The 20,417-nt window shown below is 41.8% G+C and overlaps 1 protein-coding gene across 1 annotated transcript in view; it reads right to left on the bottom strand.

Moving 5' to 3' along the window:
• The window catches only part of LOC147659411 (uncharacterized), a 186,541-nt gene that overhangs the window by 115,840 nt on the left and 50,284 nt on the right, over positions 1 to 20,417 (bottom strand). Inside the window, exons 5-6 of the mRNA XM_086951763.1 lie at positions 7,198 to 7,320; positions 2,157 to 2,270 (exon numbers count right to left, since the gene is read on the bottom strand). Of these exons, the coding sequence (XP_086807889.1) occupies positions 2,157 to 2,270; positions 7,198 to 7,320 (237 nt within the window). The remainder of the gene's footprint in view (positions 1 to 2,156; positions 2,271 to 7,197; positions 7,321 to 20,417) is intronic.

Consider the following 20,417-nt stretch of genomic DNA (forward strand, 5'->3'; position numbering starts at 1 on the left):
GCAGGGGGGCCTTTTCCCAGTCCAAACCAGTTCTGGAGCACTTTGTTTACATGACTCCTTCTTTCCTTTCAATGTGCAGGGCAGAAACATCAGACGCCCCACAGGAGGTGAACCCAGCATTGTGGAGGGATTGCACAGCCCTGGAGCACTTTGTTGACATGATTCCTTCTCTTCTTTCACAGTGCAGGGCAGAGACATCAGCCGCACCCGAGGGGTTGGAGCCAGCATTGTGGAGATAAGGCCCAGCCCTATTCAGGTCCCAGGTGCAACTCCTCCCTCCCATCTAGATGCAGATCTCTCTATTCACCACTGGGTGGACTAATCATGTCTCCTGGAATCCCCTAGCCCTGTCACTCAAACTCCAGACAAGGAATACACAACCTAACAGAGGCAGGCTTGGATAGTTAGACAAGAAAATACCTACTTTCTAAAAGTGGTATTTTCAAACACAGAATGTTAAAACCAACTTTACTGAAAGATGTATTTTATCATTCTGAATTCAGGCATACTAAACTCGAATTTCTACCATGTTCCCTGAGTCAGTTAGGATTATATTTGTGGGCTGCTTTCTGTGTGCACTGTAGATCAAAAATGGTCCAGGAATGGCCCATAAGGTTTCCTTTTAAAACAGTCATTCAGCTGATGGTCAAAAAGGTTCTCTTGCCTCTCCCCTGTGGCTCAATATATTTCTCCCTTGTCTAGGCTGCTCATACACCTGTCGCAGTGAACCACCTGATCATTGCTAACATCAGGCACAAATCACCAACCCATGAGTCTGTTAATATTCGAAAAAGATGATTTCAATATGAATGATAAGATTCATGTATAAAAATGTGTGAACTCCATGTCGATCCAGACCTCAGGAATATGTAGTTAGGCAGGCCCAGAGACCCAGGCCCAATGTCACTGAATGACAGATCACAGGTGGGGTGGTACCTAGCTAGCAGAAAAAAATTTGAACATGAATTCCCAGCTGAATCCCACAGATTGGTGCAGCGACACCACAATGGTCCAGGGAGATTGGCTCCAATAAAGCACATATGGGCGGAGGGGTGCGCGCTTTCCTAAAACACCATACAGTCAGATGCCACATGAAGTTAGGAACACGTAGCCAATCAAAACACAGCACCCACAGTACATGCAGTGACCATATGCTCACGATGCTGGACATCTGCACACGTTACCCACTGGTCATATTGTGTCCACACAAGATCTAGGCAACCCGGATTCCTCATCCAAAACCTTAATTTATGGCTTTAAAAACAAAGGTACACATTCTTTACAAAAAAGTATCCCCAGAACATTTGTATTGCATTCAATGAACTGCATAAAAGTCTAAGTTAGACCGATTGTAAATTGAGACAGTCTTCAGACTATATGCCTGTGACTGGGCTCCCGGATGCGTTGTTTAATTAAGGGAACTGTTTCTGTTTTGCCAAACGCCTCTTATTGCATGTTTTTTTCAAGGTATTTTTTGTTCAAGCAACAAGACCTTTGGGACACTGACCGAGTATATTGGCTGTTCTGACCCGTCAGGGATGGTGAACAGAGCACACAGAAGTTACTACGAGACTGCATGTAGCCCATTGAAACGATCGTAAATATATCAAATAAACAAATATACACCAGTGGAGAGACTTTCTATGTGTTTTTGTTTCTTCTTTTTCTGAGGTGTCCTTTCTTTGTGTTCCTGGTTTTGTTTTACTACTATGTTCCAGGTCCAAGTCAACAAGAGCACAGGATTCAAATAACCGTGTGTCCCTCCTTAAGCACTATTGCTATGAGCCTCGCCCTAACTCCCCTTTTAGCCCTGCATAACTTTCTACATTTTGCACAGGTCATAGGAAAATAAAGTTGTTATATATCTACTAATGCAAGATATGCCACATTTGTGCAAGTGATCTAGGTGGACACAGCTGCTGTATCTTAATAAAGGGCCTTGTATACATTCACAAGACGCAATCAACTTCCTTAAAGGCTTTACTAAAGTGAAAAAAGGCTCCCAAAAATTTAGAGCTTTATTTTCATTACAAAATATATTTACAGCATTTAGGTAAAAGATGAATAAGTATACTGTACTAACTGACCTAAGCACAATGAAACCATTAACATTGTACATGGAAAATTATGTTATCAAGTCAAGTTTTCTCTGTTACCTTGACCTGCTGGATTCTCTGCTTAACGAAGTTCAAGTTCATTTCCCAATCCAGAGGTAATATAAGCCAAGCGCCTGAATTGTCATCAAAGTACTTGCACACATTTGTCCTTCCCTATGGAAATAAATCAGAAAATGATATATGTCATTACTTTGGATTGTAAATAGAAACACCTGTACGTTTAGCATGTTTACGTTATTGTAAGGGTATGTAACACTTACAACGCAACTTTTACGTCGTAATGCTGTTACAACGCAGCTATTACAACGCAGGATCCATTACATCGGATGCCATTACAACGCATGGCATTACATAGCAGATGCTATTACAACGCATACCATTACATCGTAAGTATTGGTAAGTATATAATTTTTTTATTTTATTTAATATTATATAATTGATTTAATTATTATTAATTATAAAAAAAATATTTATTTATGTTTTTAAATATTATAAATTAAATATATTAATTTAAGTAATTTTTTTAATAAGTATGAGAATAGGAGTATATGTTTTGGGGTACTGAGGTGTATGTTTTGGGGTGTTTGGGTATTTTTAGGTTTTAGGGCAGGGTTTGGGTTTTGGGGTACAGGGGTGTTTTTAGGTTTTAGGGCAGGGTTTGGGTTTTGGGGTACAGGGGTGTTTTTAGGTTTTAGGGCAGGGTTTGGGTTTTGGGGTACAGGGGTGTTTTTAGATTTTAGGGCAGGGTTTGGGTTTTGGGGTACAGGGGTGTTTTTAGGTTTTAGGGCAGGGTTTGGGTTTTGGGGTACAGGGGTGTTTTTAGGTTTTAGGACAGGGTTTGGGTTTTGGGGTACAGGGGTGTTTTTAGGTTTTAGGGCAGAGTTTGGGTTTTGGGGTACAGGGGTGTTTTTAGGTTTTAGGGCAGAGTTTTGGTTTTGGGGTACAGGGGTGTTTTTAGGTTTTAGGGCAGGGTTTGGGTTTTGGGGTACAGGGGTGTTTTTAGGTTTTAGGGCAGGGTTTGGGTTTTGGGGTACAGGGGTGTTTTTAGGTTTTAGGGCAGGGTTTGGGTTTTGGGGTACAGGGGTGTTTTTAGGTTTTAGGGCAGGGTTTGGGTTTTGGGGTACAGGGGTGTTTTTAGGTTTTAGGGCAGAGGTTGGATTTTGGGGTACAGGGGTGTTTTTAGGTTTTAGGGCAGGGTTTGGGTTTTGGGGTACAGGGGTGTTTTTAGGTTTTAGGGCAGGGTTTGGGTTTTGGGGTACAGGGGTGTTTTTAGGTTTTAGGGCAGGGTTTGGGTTTTGGGGTACAGGGGTGTTTTTAGGTTTTAGGGCAGGGTTTGGGTTTTGGGGTACAGGGGTGTTTTAGGGTTCAGGGGTAGGTTTGTGTTTAGGGATAATTAAATTATATTTACCATTTTTAAATTAATTAAAATATATTTAATAAATTAAATTAATTATTTTACATTAATTACATTTTTAAATTAAATTAATTAAATTAAATAAATTATTAATATTAATTTAATTTAATTTCAATTTTAAAAATATGTACATTATACTAATTTCATTATTTTAATTAAATTAAATTAATTACAATTTTTTTTTAAAGTACATTTATTAAATAGATATTATTTTATTAAATTCAATTAATGACTATTTTAAACTGTATTTTAATTAAATTGTTTAAATAAAATTAATTAAATTAACTTAATAACATTTTTAAAAAAAGGTATACTTACCTATACTTACGATGTAATGCCATGCGTTGTAATAGCATCTGCTATGTAATGCCATGCGTTGTAATGGCATCCGATGTAATGGATCCTGCGTTGTAAAATCTGCATTGTAACGGAATGCGACGTAAAATAACGCGTTGTACTGACACCAATCCTATTGTAAGGCATAAAGGAAAGCACGGTATGGCCAGTGCATAATTTGTGCTGGCGGTTGCATGTAGAGGACCCTGACATTCGGGACCTTACTTTTCGTCATCATATTGTGAACCACAGCAAGAAGGAGAAAACACAGAAATCGTCAAGAGTGACATGAAGAGACAGAAAGTGCAACCCTGACATTCGACAGTACCAAGAGAGGGCTTCTAAGAAGAACTTTACGCACCTGAACTTAACTTTGGTACAAATTAGCCACCGAATATAGTCTGAGAATTGTGATTCTTAAACATTGCCAAGGGCAAGGCTTCTGTTGCCTTTACCTTGTGGGGAGACCCCCAGCGAATTGCTTGCATACAATTCGGCGGTGTGCAACTTTCTGCCACTGGATGTGTTTATAGTGGGTGGTGTAAGGGATGGGACAGATTTGCATAGTTCATTCAACCTGCACGAGGCCTTCCAATCCTGCCCGTCGTTGGTAAGGGGTGGAGAATCCCTTCAGATGGATTTACCAGTTGGCAGGAGCCTTCACTCATCACCACCACGTAACTTTATGTAATGGGTGAAAAGACTGGCCACTTGTCTAATGAGCACCACAGGTCTGAGCTATATGGGCTGCATCTGCAGGAGAGAATATTTTGTGCAATAACAGTTCTTAGTGTGAAACATGATATCGTATTATTATTTTCACGATTATTCTGTGACTTAACATGTGTTAAAAATGCAAATATCACCCGTGTATATCAAACTTGATCTACATGAAAATGTAGGATGCTGCAACCAAGAAAACCATTACTTCTGCTCCATGTTTTTCTGTTAAGCTATGTTTCCATCTTTGTGGCATTTACCAGAAGTAGTCCTTTCTGTGGCCTTTACCACCCTATTGCTCAACCCTTTTTAGGTCTAGCGTGACAGCACAACTGTCCGCAAGACGTCATCTTATCAGTACTTTAAAATATGCATGGAGTGGGTTTTGGCGCCGTTCAGAGGGCTCTTACTCTCTCCCCCCATGCTGCTGGCTATCTTGTGTATTGTTTCACCTTTCAGGAAATGCTCCCATGAAAAATGCTTAGGGACTATTTTAGATCTGAAGAGTACATTCAAGTTGCACCACACAAAAAAAATTCAAATGACAATATTATTGATGATTTGCAGAGAGATGATGTTTTTCTTCAAAAAATCTTTATTTTTAATTGTTTAGATCGGTTCGTGGTTTTTCGGCAGGACGAAGGCTATGTGGATGGGTGCAGGCTGTTTTATCACGATCGGCCTACTGGTACACAGTGCCCACATCCTCGTCCAAGTGGTACACAGGATACTATATCCACTGGGAATTTTGGAACTCGTCCAAAGTGGAATACAGGATACTATATCCACTGGGAATTTTGAGACTATTTACAGAATAATTTGATGACTTATAGACTCATCTCCATTGTGTGACAGAGCCGATACACATCCATATATTCTGCATTACCTCCACCTTTGACTTTCTATAGATACACAAATTCCAATTGAATTCGGTTTAGAAGACTCATCCCAGGCCCACTTCAAGTTTTACCAAAGAAACTGACATTGGGAAAGGCGCCATTTAGAATTCTGATTAAGAAAATCGTCCTGGAAGCATTGCTTTACAGTTAATAAGCCCTGAAGAACTCCCATTTGGGACGAAACGCGTCGGCTGTACGGTTCTAAACAATTGAAAATAAAGATTTTTTGAAGAAAAACATCATCTCTCTGCAAATCATCAATAATATTGTCATTTGAATTTTTTTTGTGTGGTGCACCTTTGCGGTTGTTTATCTGTACTTTTATTCCTTAGGGAATAGGCACAGTAACGGTGGGTGCTAGACAGTGTGCACACAACCCCCTATTGTAATTTGAGGGGAATATATATTAGGTTGGGGAGAAAGGAAGTCAGGTGCTGCTAGTAGGAAGGGTCCACCGTTATGCTTTTGTTCTCATCAGTACATTCAAGTGGTTTTTCACATTCAGTTCTTCGTCTCCTCTATGTGTCCCAAAACAGAAATCCATATTTGTTGCTACTTTTTCCCAGGATTGGCACTGGGACATGCTTGTGTGTGATTAACATCATTTGTGTTTTGTGTGATTATCATCATTTGTGCATGAAGCGCTTCAAAACAGATTAAAGGCCGTCCACATCACCCATTGCTGCTCCCCACTTTGGAAGTTTTGGAGGCACTCACCAAGTGGGAATCTCCGAAACCTCTTACAAACCGCATTCCATCCCTCAAACCTTTCAAGTATTTAATTCTGTTCAGGCCCCCATTTTACAGTCGTTCCAAAAATGTACATTTAGCTCTACAATTTGTTTTAAAAAACATATTTATTCATGAATTGCAGCTTTTCAGTTATTTTTCTAAGGTGTTCACTTGGTGCTCCGATAAATTTTTCCTCCAACTCCTACTTTTCACAATTTTCCATTGTTTTTTTACCGTTTTGTTATATGATAAGCATAGTTTTCCTCTAGCCACTAGTTATTTGCCTAAATCTCCAGACATGTGATGAGTGCAGAAACAGCAGCACTCAATGTATTTACTGATCCAGCAATTTCGGCAATATTTTCCACTCATGTTTTACCTTTCAGCGTTGGCGTTTAGGGCTAAAAAACATGAGAACAGGGCAGGATCGTCACAAAAGGAGAGCACTTTTCGCTATTTACCCAAGGCCCGCTCTTTGGAGGGCCACGCGGCATGCACTATTAATGCTAAATGTATTGGTACATCACCAGGGCAGGCTCAGCGTGGCCTGGTTTGGGGATGTATTCTTGATGCGGCAGGTTACTCCTGCCCCCATAAATAGCATCATATACTGGTGCTGCCTTGAAAGAAGCCCAAGGACATTGTTTTCTAAAACACCAGGGAGGAGAGATGCATTTTCAGTGTGCCACTCTTGGCCTGTTACTCTGAAACACAAAACCAGAGGTAAAGCCAGCGCTACGCCGATTTGTACGTAAGATTAATCAAAACAGAGATAATTTCAATCTAGCAAGCAATTATTGTGCTTTTCAGTATTGACAACTGCAAAACAATGTTTCTATCAGATTAGGTGAAATAGCATTGTAGATTTTTCAGTCATGTTATATGATGGAGATTTGTAGAGCGAACTATCACCCGAGGCGGTATCCTGGCGCAACACTATATCATTTGAATGATTATGATTTATGATGCAGATTCGTACTTCAAAAATGTAAGTCATGACCATTCCTCTGCCTGGGATGAAGCACTGGCTGGAACGCTCGCTGTCGTCACAGTAAGGACCAGAAACGCTGGCATTCTCCTTGCTGCCCGAATTGATGGTTGCCTGTTTTAAGAGATTATGTTAACAATGTGAGAAGTTATAAAACAAAAATCAGGTGCCAAGTATGGACACAGGTTAGCATAGTTATAGAACATTATATCGGTTCGCAATTTTACAGAGGCTAACTCAGGAATCATAGCATTGATCATACATTCTGGATCATACTCCAAAATCCCCGTGCAGTGGCGTAGCAATGATCACTAACTATATCAACATGCTCAGGGGTGTTTTCTTTTCAAATGTCATTTAGGTGGTTGCTTCTGCTGCCTCCTGGGGGAGAAGTTCAGGGCTTAATTTGAGCCGGTGATCTCTGGTGTTCTATAGCTGCACTTCCCGGCACTTTATGGCCAAACCTGTTCTTAACAGACTGTTAAATGGTAGCGCTGTTTGTTTGATTTTTTGAGGGGCACAACAGCTGTAGTTTAATAATTAAATATACATTAAAATCACCAATACCTGCGAGTATTAGTCATTTTAATGTATATTTAAAGTCTGCATTGTCACACTTGCATGAGTGTTATGGCTAGTAGTGATAGTATTGTCATTGGGAGCAATGGAAGTTGAAAGCTGCAGTGGCCCCTGACATGGGCTCTGGTACTTTTTTTTTTTACAAATTAAGTACTGGAGAGAACCACCGGCTTCACCAACAGGATGCTCGCCGGTGTTGTGCAGCACATTGGGAAAGATGCACACACTTACAAATCCCTTGTAAAAGGTGACACAGTAGCCTGATTTTGCTCCATCTCGCCGTTTAAGTGTGAACCCTTTCTTTTATGAGCTTTAAACCTGTTCATTAAAGTTTTTTCCAAAAGGCAACTGATTTGAGAGTCAGAAACCTTTTATGAACATATAATTGATTTGTACTTTTCATTGATTTACACAGTTGCCCTCCATCAGTATGTCTGACTTTCAATCAATCACATTCTTCCTGTTGATTGCTTTCTTTAGATATTTGTTTGCCATTTTTGTGTTGTGTGGGGAGGGGCTTTGATGCACAAGAGGCGAAGCCATATGTGGGTGATGATCCCCAGTCTAACAATAGTATTACATAGCATTTTACATTCCACACATACATGATTTAAGCCATGGAGATTTTTCAATTGTATTGGTTTAAAAAAAAAGAAAAAAATGGTAGGAGGGAGAAATTGGTTTGTTGGTTGACTGGGATATGAACCTTGATCAAGCAGTAATCAGTAGAATTGGAGTTATGAATTTTTAAAGAATAAAGTGGTAAAAAAACTAAAATCATAAAGCGCCAACCCCGGGTATCTGGTCATGCTGCACAGAGTCAACGTCAAAAGTTCAGGCCGAATACGCTGGAGCGCAGGTCGTTTATAGTCCTATTTTCGTCCTGCTGAAGGGTTACCTTCTCAAATTCATGCCAAGAATACCGTTCGTGTTGTAGAGTGCCGCAAGGAGCAAAGAGAGCATCACGGGATGATGTCGGCGAAACATGAGGAGCTGGCAGTCGTCATGGGCGGGCGGGGTTTGCTGGCGCTACGCAGTGGAGGTCCCCATGAGCAGTCAGTCCTGCAGTGTGAATAGCCAGGCTGACGGAGCTTCATGTTGACTTGCGGTTTGAGAGACAAGGTATGAGTGCAAACAGGATCGTTCACAGTCGCACAGAGCCCAATAGTTTGATATAAGCTCTCTGAGCCACACCAAGGGGTCGAATCCGATTCGGAAAAAAAAACGTCCGTACGATTTGTATCCGGAGCCCACTCCGTATGAATCGTACCCGTCCGTCCGAGTAGCGTAGTACGATCCGTATTCCGTGAATCCATCTGAATCGTCGTGATCCGTACGCATTGCAAGGCTGAAACCGTGAACCGTACGACTCGTACACATGCCGTACGACTCGTACACATGCCGTATGACCCGACGAGTACGATCCGGACCGGGCTATGAGGACACGATTCGTACGGTCCACGTCAGGAAAGGGCGAGTCGTACGGAAAAGCACACAAACACATACACTTCGTACGGTCCGTACACCCCATGATCGCAGGGGTACGGTGCGTACCCCTGCGACCATGGGGTGTACAAGCCTTACCCCTTGTACGATGGGTATACGAACCGTACCCCATGTACGATGGTACACCCTTCGTACATGGGGTACGGGTCGTACACCCATCGTACATGGGGTACGGCTCGTACACCCATCGTACATGGGGTATGGCTCGTACACCCATCGTACATAGGGTATGGCTCGTACACCCCATGATCGCAGAGGTACGATGCGTACCCCTGCGATCATAGGGGGTACCCACCGTACCTGGGGGGGCCGTTCCATACCTGTTTTGGCGCAAACTCTGCTTTTACGGCTGTTTTCAGCTGCCGTAGAAAAAGGTTCGCACGGTGCGTACCCGACAAGTATCGTACTTGCTGGGTCGTAAAAACCAACCGCGAACCGTACAGATGTCGCGTACAGTGGGTTCCGAGGGAGAATCGTACGGAGATTAGAGTTGTATGGTCTCTGTACGACTCGTACGGAGTACGGCTCCTGGTACGAATCGTACTTCGTCGTACGTACAGGGGACGTTGCACGGTACGATTCATACGGGAGAAATGCTCCGAACGGCTATTCAGAGCGGTTTTTCCCGAATCGGAATCGGCCCCCAAGTGTCCAGGTCCAGGACCAGAGTGGCACCACTGGGGGGTCAGAACGCATTGCAGCTGGGTACGGGTGAGGGTTCAGGATACTGGGGAGCCTTTTACGTCCGAGTGGTCAGCAGGATAGACATTGGAGTCACTGTGGTGTCTTGCTTCAAGATGTAGTTGCAGGTCCAGTTCTTCCTCCCCAGGCAAGAGGGCAACAGGCAGTAGGTCAGCACAGGAGGTCAGCACAGCAGGTCGCAAGTTCATTTAGAGCAGCAGTTCAGCAGAATGGCAGTCCTATCTAGCACAAATCTCTTGATTTATTTGAATTATTAATCAAGAAGGATCTACCTACAATACTTCAGAAATCTTGTAAACAGAGGAACCCAACGCAAAAAGAGTTAGTGACACTACGCAAATTGGCTACCAACAAAAGTATAACATTCCAACCTGCAGATAAGGGGGGAGGGCTAGTTGTTTTGAACACAACATATTACAATTCAAAAGTAGATCAACATGTTTAGGACACAGACACCTATATAACTCTGGAAACTGACCACACGAACACTTTCCAATCCATACTATCTCAAATTTTGAAAAATGCCAAAGATCTAGGATGGATTGATGAAAATAACTGCAAGTTCTTAACTTCAGAGCATCTAAAAAGCCCTCACATATACATGCTACCTAAGATGCATAAAAATCCTCAGTACCCACCATTATGCCCCATTGTGGCAGGTTGTGGGTCTATACACGAACCACTGGGAAAATTATTAGATAATTATTTACAACCTCTGGTACAGAAGTGGATAACTTTTGTACAAGATACCACGGACTGTCTCAATAAACTACAGACCATTGCAATACCATCTCATGAAGAGATCTGGTTGTGTACTATATCTGTATCTGCCTTATACACATCCATACCTCATGGTGAAGGAATAGAAGCTGCGGAGGGGATCCTGTTAAGACATGAATATGATGAGAAATTGAACATCTTTCTGTTAGACCTTTTACACTTTTGTTTCTACCACAGCTATTTTAACTGGAAAGGCCAATTTTTCGTCCAAAAGACTGGTACAACGATGGGTTTTACCGGGGCACCCACATATGCCAACTTTTTTATGGCCAGATTTGAAGACACACATTTTGAAAAACGCAACATGGACAGATCATCTTTTAATATATCTAAGATACATTGACAACATTGTATGGAGGGGTGCACAACAACAATTAGAAAGTGCCTTGGGTGCTTTGAATAATTGTCACCGCCATGGGGGAAATGACGCACACAGTCACACAATTGCGCTTTACAATTTTGGAGAGGGTGTTGGAAACAGAGCATGTCGATGCCATCAGACATTTGTCACAAAGACAGACATTTTGGATATGTTTTCTTAAAACACTTATTCCTTGTGGACTGAATGACAACATTGAAATGATAAGCCATTGGTATTCAATGTAACATGCTGTTTCCTGTAATTGTTTTTGATCATACATCCAGTAATCCTATTATGTATGGTGTTCCTCAGGCTCACTATTGACATGGCTAGATTTTGTTTAACTGACACGCGTTTTTTCAGAGACTATTGGCATCTTGGGAACTGGTTACACAGTAGAGAATCTTTAAATCGTATTATTTATAGCAGATACAGCGCCAATTGGTTATTTTTAAGTATAGTTTTTTATAATTATTCTATCTTACTCACATTCACTTCATTGATCAACATAAGCTGACTGGAGGTTCGCCTCGCTTTTTTATATTTTTTCAAATATTTTATATATTTTGTATATATGGTGCACATGCAATACTTCTGCCATGATGCTATATGAAGATGCCCATTATACGAACATCAAATGTATGTTGAGCATGATTAGAAATAACAAGGGGATTACTGCGTGGAGTGGCTCTTTCCTTTAGAGTACGGGAATAGCATAGTCTCTCTTCTATTTTCGCTTCAGGCAGATGATGTCAGACGCCATCTCATGATTCTTGAACTCGGAGCTTGGCGCCCAGTTAAATCTTCGAGCGCAGCTGACGAGGAAGATATCAAGTAGGTGGTTTCTGTTGTAGCCCGGTTGGGCTGACTTTTGACATACAGTGCTAACACAGATGTTGATATTGGTATACAGATATATAGTCTTTTTGTTTTACAGGCAGCACATCTCTGCTGGCAATCAGTTGCTTTTTAGGCACAGGTGAGCGTTTTTGGACGCACGGATTCTTGTTTTAACAGGCACGGGTTCGGTATCAGGGCGAGTTGTTTGATCACATAGCAGTCAGTGATTTCAACACTGGGGGACATAGGCCCTTTTGAGGCATGTCAATTTTGTGAGTCTTGTTTGGTAAGCATGATAAAGAGCACCATCGCATAATAGTTGTTAAGTTGTTGAGAGTTTATCCCACACTCCCTAGTGTTGTAAGATACTTGTGTAAACAATGTGGTAACTTAGAATTGTGTGTGTCTTGTAAAGCGCACTTCTACCCGCACCGCAGGCCTCGTAGCGCTATAGACCGCTGGGGAACCCGTCCTGGCTTTCCCTGTGAGATAGTCTCCAAGGTGAAACCAGGCATCCCCGGCGTTTGTGAGGGGCCGTTGTGGAGATGAGGCAAGCTAATGCCCAGAGTTGCCGAGTGTGATCTCTGGTTGGAGTAGGCACCGATGCGAGAATTATCGAGTCCGCTGATCCTGGTCCAAGACCCTGCCGCGTCGGGAATCGAACCCTGGTCCCGGGCCGTTCTCTGCTCTCGGGTCTGCCGCCTCTAACCAGTGAGCCACACCACTCCACTTATAGAAATAGTGTGGTTAAAAGTCAATTTTGCATTTAACTTTAGTATTCCTCTGATGAAGGTATCCCACCGAAATGCATTGGGAGATGTAAATATTTCAAGAACTTTATGCGTATAATGAAAAATATGGCAAAATGAGAACATTAAAACAAGAACAAGCAAATAAACAAGAAAGAATTGTTGAATATTTGTTGTCAAATGCTTCTGTGATGTCACATATGAAGAAGTTGTTTAATGAATAGTGATGGAGAACCATTGAAATATTTGTTGTATTATTGTTGTTAAGGTTATAAATGACAACACAAGTTTGCATATATTGCATTGCATCGTGAGGGCAAGTGAATAGTGCGCCCCACTCACGAACAGGTTCTATTTGTGTTTTTTTGAGCATTATATATCTGATTGGGGCTAATCCGGCTAGGAGGGTAGCACCACTGTTAAAATTAATGAGAATTGATACAACTGTTGATATTGAGGTGTGCAGGTTATCAATGTGTCATAGTCCTTGTAGTAGAACAGCAGTCCTTCCAAATATCCGCAGCTCTGAAGTGTACTGAAGAGTTGGTGTGCTAGGTCCAGTATTTATACCCAGTTGTGCATTTGAAGTGAGGAGAAGCTTCTAAAGGCATGCCTTTGAAGTGCACTGATGCCCTACCTTCCTGCCCTTGGATCCAGGCTAACTACAGGAGGTATGCAGCCCTTTTTGTGGAGACAGGACACTGCCTATTCATGTGTAAGTGGGGTTGGGCCCAGCTCCTCCGCCCTTCCTCTCAGTGATGGCCCACCCATCCAGTCACACCTGAGCACCCCAATGTGTGTGGTTGTCTAGGAGGAATACACAAAGCCCAACTGTCAGCTACATCCAGTCATGTGACTCAGAGACAGTCTGCAGGCACATAATGGCTGAGGCAAGAAAATGCCAATTTGATTTTTAAAATTGCAATTTAAAATCAGACTTCACCATAAGCTAGGATTTTCAATTGTGATTCCGGAAACACCAAACACGAAGGGGTACCTGTTCCAATTTGAAAATTACACTTATAAAATCTAATACGATAACTCCAATTTTAGCCTATGGAAGAGGTAGGCATTCCAGTACTGAAAAACAAATGTAAGTATTTTTTACTATCAGAACATGTAAAACCTAAAAGTACATGTCTTTTTAAATACATTGCACCCTGTCCACGGGGGCTGCCCAGGGGCTACCCTAGGAGTGACATAGGATGGATTGGGCCTGGCAAATTGTTTATTTTGCCAGTTTGAAATGGCAGTTAAAAACTGCACGCACAGGCTGCAATAGCAGGCCTGAGACATATTTAAAGGGCTACCTAAGTGGGGGGACAATTCAACTTCAGGCCCACTAGTAGCACTTAATTTAAAGGCCATGGGTGTATAGTACATCACTCTACAAGGGACTTACAAGTAAAATAAATATGCCAATTGGGTATAACCAATGTTACCATGTTTAGAGGAGAGACAGCACAAGCACTTTAGCACTATTTAGCAATGGTAACGTGTGCAGAGTCCTAAGGCCAACGAAAACAAATTCAGTAAAAAGTGGAGGGCAAAGGCAAAAAGCCTGGGAAATTGCCTCCTGGCTTAACAGAGATGTTTCCATGTGTCAAATCATTGGAATACCTAAGAACAACTGGGGTCGGCTCGTAGTCAGTATGGCTGAGCCAGAATCATTGGAATAAGCAGTCTGTGAAGCCGTAAACAGGATTTTCTCATGTTAGCTTCACTGTAGACTAGTAGTAAATGCCAGAATGAGTATTCATTAGTAAAATTGCTATCAACAAATAACAGGTTAGGGGGACACCTGACACACTTACATTTACACTTTACATTTATTATTATGAAATTAAGAAATATTGGTCTGTAGAAAAAAAACGGATTTCAGGATGTAAGAAAAAAAGACTGCAGAAGGATGTATTATGTTTTTATGTTAATTTGTTTGCCTGCATATACTCTCTCTTTAAAATGGTCATGTTTCAAACAACTCCCAACTGTGAACAAGGCTTGAATGGACGAGCCAAAACGCTTTGGATCTATGATATTTCAAAAATCACAAATTAAAAAGACACTTTTGGTACACCAGTTTCTGGTGGCCTACAGAGTCCAATACCTCTTGTAAGTGGGGAGAGAGTGTGACGGATATATATATATACACACACACACACATATATACATTTATATTTATAAGGATATACATATACATGTATAAGGAGAGCAAATTTAACATAGAAAATTCTCATTTTTTAGATTGACTTGCCAAAACTAATTTCAATTTACATTTTTTGCAGATGCATCAATGGTGCCAAGATAATAAGCAAACTCAAAATTGTGTTTTCCTTAGAAGCCTAGTCCCATTCATAACTACAGAGTTGGTATTACCCACTCTGTTTTATCTAAATATCGATATTTATCTCTAGATTATATATATATTACCTACTGGCGGTTGACAGAAGGTAGTTATGGTCGGGACCAAGTTTCCATAGAAAACGTGTTTTTGACATGCCTATATCTTTTGCACCATTTCACAAATCTTCAAGAAAATTTTCCCAAAAAATTTCAAAGTGAGTCTTGTTGCTCTTGTAAAGTTTCGGGGTGATCTGTCAAGCAGGGGCAGAGAAAGAAGGGGGAGTCAAAAAAGTGTGTTTCCTCATAGACTTTTTAGACACGCCTGCAGCCCGAACTGCTGGATGGAATTACACCAAGTATGGCAGAAAGGTAAATTTAATTATGCAGATCACGCATTCAGTTATCCATTCAGTAGTTGTTGAGAAATTTAAGAAAATCTCAATAGTGATATCTGTGGTCGTGGCTAATTCATGAATAATAACGAGCTTGAGGAGAGAATTGCAGAGCTCGGAATTGCTGGAAACACTCAGACGAGTCCCAAGTAAAAAGGTTAAAATTCATGGCTGCTCAACCTCCCTCTTGGCCATTCTCGGACCCTATAGGGGACCATCACCTCCCCGGGGCAAGCCCATGAAAGCCCCCATCTGTTTATGAGCAAAAATGGCCCTGGGGACCACCATCCTCCTGGACCTGGTCCTGCTATGTGCTGGGGTGCCCACCCCCAGGACGTAATTGACGGGAGCTCTGACAGCTCCTGCCATGTCGGAATAAAAACTCCACTGTCAGTAAGTGAGAGCTGACAAAATGCTCTCACTTGCTGGAAGCGGAGGTTTCCCTGCCCTCTGTCAAGCAAGCAAGGAAACAGATTAAATTATTGCTTTCATATTTAGCAACTCCCTGTCTGTGAATGCAAAGCTGGCTCCTGCAGGAGGAAGGGAGCCGGCTGGGGACATGGGGGCCTTGAGGCCCCTCATGGTCCCAGGGAGAAAAGAGGAGAAAGAGTAAAAATAAAGATGAGAAACGAGCAGACAGAGGAAAAATAGAGGTCAGAAATTAGCAGAAAGAGGCAGAATAAAGGTCGGCAGTGAGCAGAATGAGTCAAAATAGAGATCAGCAAAGAGCTGGAAGAGGCAAAATAAAAGTCAGGAACGAGCAGAAAGAGGCAAATTAGACACCAGAAACAAGGAAAAACAGGCAAAATAAAGGTCAGCAATGAGCTGAAGGAGGCAAAATAAAATAAAACAACAGTGAGAAACTAGCAGAAAGAGGCAAAATAAAGATCAGAACCCCTTGTACCTCCCGTTAGACGATCAGGGGCAGCCCAAGTTTAAACACTTGGCTCGTTGGATGCTGGTCTCCCAAATGCCTGTCATTCTTTTCTCTCAACCGCAATATGAGGATAAAAAAAAAAAAAAAAAAAAAAAAAAAGATCAGAAGTGAGCAGAAAAGGCAGAAAATGAGCATGGAATGAACAGATCAGAGAACTCAGACACCCACACTCATCCAGTCACAGACCCACTCAGACACTCTCACAGTCCACTCACAGACTCACTATCAAAGGTTGGCGGCTACATTTAGGAAACAACATTAAAAAACCTTACAAATTCACTTAAAAACAAAGATTATAGGGACAACATAGTTAGGTTCAGATTTCGCTCATACAAAACCTAGCCAAACAGCCATTCACTTACCAATACATCCACTTGCACACACACTTATCCAAACATAGAGCCACTCACACACACTAACGCACGCTCCCATACAGCCATTCACAAAGTCACTCACTCACCCATACAGCTACTCACACACAAATACAGCTACTCAGACACCTACTCACACACTGATACAGACAGTCATAGTGCCACTGAGATGGTATATATATATTAGAAACACTATCATTCATTAGTAGTACAAAAAGAATAGCAATTTAATTTATGCAGTACTGTAGAATTTATCCTTAATACACAGAAACATTTCCGAAACGCACTCAATGGATGAGGTCATTTGAGATTTCATCAATGATGTCATCAGTGATGTCACTGACCATGTAATGAGTAATGTAATATGTGAGGTCATAAGCAGTGTGTTGGGGGGCGTATGTTATAGTTAGCTTAGGTAACTAGAATTGCTGAATTTCAATAGTTTGTATAAGTGAAATCTGAGCCTAACTATAACGTCCCCGTAACCTTTAATTTTTTCAGTGAAAAAAAATATATATATATATATATACACACACACACACACACATAGATGTCAAACAAAGATGGAAATTCCACATTGTCGAGTCACCACAAGTCAAAATTTGAAAAGGGGTGTCTGAAATTCCAGCTGGAACAACAGGAAAAGACATCTCAAGCACCAGCTATGCATGATGTCCAGCAACCACAGAATGTTCCTGAATGGGTGCTGCAGCACGTAGAAGAGAACAATTCTCACCTCAAAATCTCTGCAAAATAAAATGTGTATTCGAGAACCCTTGAACTAGGAATGGAAAAATTGATGACCACTCGAAAAATGTCCTTCTAATGAAAGACAGAGAAAAAAGCTACCAATGACGCAATAGGTGGGAAACAGAACAATTATATACCCACAAAGAAAAGGGAAAATGGGCCTATGGAGGCAGCGGCATAGCATAGTGATGGGACACAGGAGATATCAGGTCAAGGAGGAGATAGCACAGGAGAGGTTCCAGGGCTATAAAGCTGACTCATTCAATAGTTTGCCCAGTAATGTTTGTGTATTGTAAGGTTCTCACTTGTTCATACAAGTGCACGCCTTGCTTATTTCACCCTTTACCTTTGTTTTGTTTTCAATACCTCAGATATTTGTGAGTTTATAGCGGTTTGCATGTACCTTCTTATCACTCGTACTTTTTGTGCTGAAAGTGTTCCATTCTGCTTCTCCAGTGTTTAAGAGTTGTACCCTTGTCACCCATGAGCTTATCAGCATCTGTACTTGTGGAGAAGTAGGTAAGACCTCAAAGAACTGTTTACCTAATGCTGATTTGGTCCAGTCTTATCACTCCTGAATGAATCATTGTCTCAGGGCAGTGTCCCTGACACTTTCAAGGAGGCTACTATCATCCCCCTTTTGAAAAAGCCAGGGGCGGATCCCGAAGTACTGTCTAACTACCGCCCAATATCTTTGCTGCCTTACTTGACCAAGGTATTCGAAGGCCATGTGGCTAGCTGTTTATCCTCCTTTCTGGAACAATCCGAATGTCTGGAACCCCATCAAGCAGTCTTTCGGCCAGCCCATTCTACAGAGTCAGTTGTTCTGACTGTACTGGATACCCTGCGGGGGAGGCGGTCAGGGGTCACTCACAGGCCCTGGTACTCTTGGATCTTTCTGCTGCGTTTGACACGGTTGATAATAATATATTAGTCGACCGTGTCGAGAGAGCAGGAATCCAGGGCTCAGCTCCTAAATGGATTCATTCTTTCTTGGAAAACCGATCCCAAGCAGTTCGCCTAGGCCAGTTCACAACACCCATGGCGAATACCGCTTGCGGTGTGCCACAGGGGTCTTCACTTTCCCCTCATCTGTTTAACTTTTACCTCTTTCCTTTGATTCACGCCCTTAAAGAAAAGAAAGTTTGCACCTTTAATTATGCAGATGATTTCCAGCTCATGTTTCCTATTAGTAACACCCAAGAATCTATCCTTCACTGTCAGGCTACAATGCTGTTCATCCGTGATTGGATGAACAGCAATCACCTGAAGTTAAATCCGGACAAGACAGAGGTGATTCTAACAGGGGGCTCTATGAATCCCTGAAGTACCTCCTTTTGGCCTCAGGAGCTGGGACAGCCTCCTCTGCTCTCGGATTCTGCCAAAACATTAGGGGTCATTATTAACAGGGACCTAACAATGAAGTCTCAAATTGGCGGTGTGATCGCTACGTGTTTTTTCCAGATGAGGAAAATAAGGAAAATTAGCAGGCTTCTCACACAAGAAGCTAAGATACAGGTGGTTTTAGCTATGGTGATTTCGCATATAGACTATGTCAACTATATTTCGGCATTCCACCTAACCTCACCCACCAACTGCAAGTGGTTCAGAATCAGGCACCAAGACTAATTTTACAGGAAAACAGGCGCCAACATGTCACCCCTCTTCTGAGGAGTGACAATAACTCAGAGATGCGCCTTCAAGGTGGGATGTATCATCTTTAAATCTCTGAATGGTAGTAGCCCTAAATTTATTGGCAGGATCATTAAAAGCTACATACCTATTTGCAATCTGCGATCAGCCCACCTGTAAATACTTGCTACCCCATCATTCAGGCTGAAGCGTACAGGTGGAACTAGGTTTGCCGTGCTAGGCCCCAGATACTGGAACTCCCTGCCCATAGAAATTAGATTCTGCATGGATTTCATGAGATTCAGGAAACTTAAAGACATGGCTATTGATACAGGCATTCGAGCAATGTTCAGGGTTATGGTATCTTTAGAGCAGCGCCATGAAACCTACCTGGTGTACATGCACTTTATAAGTGATATATAACATAACATAACACATAGTGGTTTACTAAACGTCCAACTAGATGGCATGGAATGTTTTGCAGTATGATATTTTGCAGAAGTTACTCATTTGTGCTATTTGAGCAAATGCTTTATGCATCCTCTGCGAACTAGAGACTTCAACTCATGCCAACTCCAGCCCACATCTTTTTTATTCCTACTTCCTTCCTCTCTTTTCCTCTGGATATTAGAGAGGAAGTAAGGGATCCACATCAACAACTAGCTGTGCAAATTACTTCCTTACTGCTGTTTGCCACCAAAGTTGCTCTGAAGTTTAGTTAACAAAAACCTCTAAATATCACAAAAATCCCCCCCAAATACTCCAAAAGAAAAACAATTTTTTTCTGAGAACCACCTAAAATTCTCAATGAAATAATTTATTTTTTAACTCATAGACCCTGCAAAGCAACTAGCGGTAAGTTGGGTGCAGGACCTGACCACGAGGCAAATCCCTGCAGCTAACAGTTTTAATCCATGTTTTGCTGGGGTTGCCCTCACCTGACAGGTGTGGTACAGGTCCTGGCTGAAGGTCATGCCCTGTGCCTAACATATGTTACGCCCATCAAGAATTGGCCACCCATAGGGATTGGGGCAAGCCCTGCACCCATCCTGCTGCGTGACAGCCAGTGGGGAAGAGTGTTCTTTTGTAGAATTTGGATGTAACATTTTATCAAACCCTAGAAATACACTGGTTACGATTGGTTATTTGAATTTAATGTATGCTTAAAAAAAACCTTCGAAATTCACTTTCAAAGCCACACTTAAGTGCAGTTAGGGGTATTTATTAAAACTGAAAACCCACTAAAATCCACCAGTTCTGGTTAGCTCC

The sequence above is a fragment of the Lissotriton vulgaris genome, unplaced genomic scaffold, assembly GCF_964263255.1.
Source record: "Lissotriton vulgaris unplaced genomic scaffold, aLisVul1.2 SCAFFOLD_3625, whole genome shotgun sequence".
Taxonomy (NCBI): Eukaryota; Metazoa; Chordata; class Amphibia; order Caudata; family Salamandridae; genus Lissotriton; species Lissotriton vulgaris.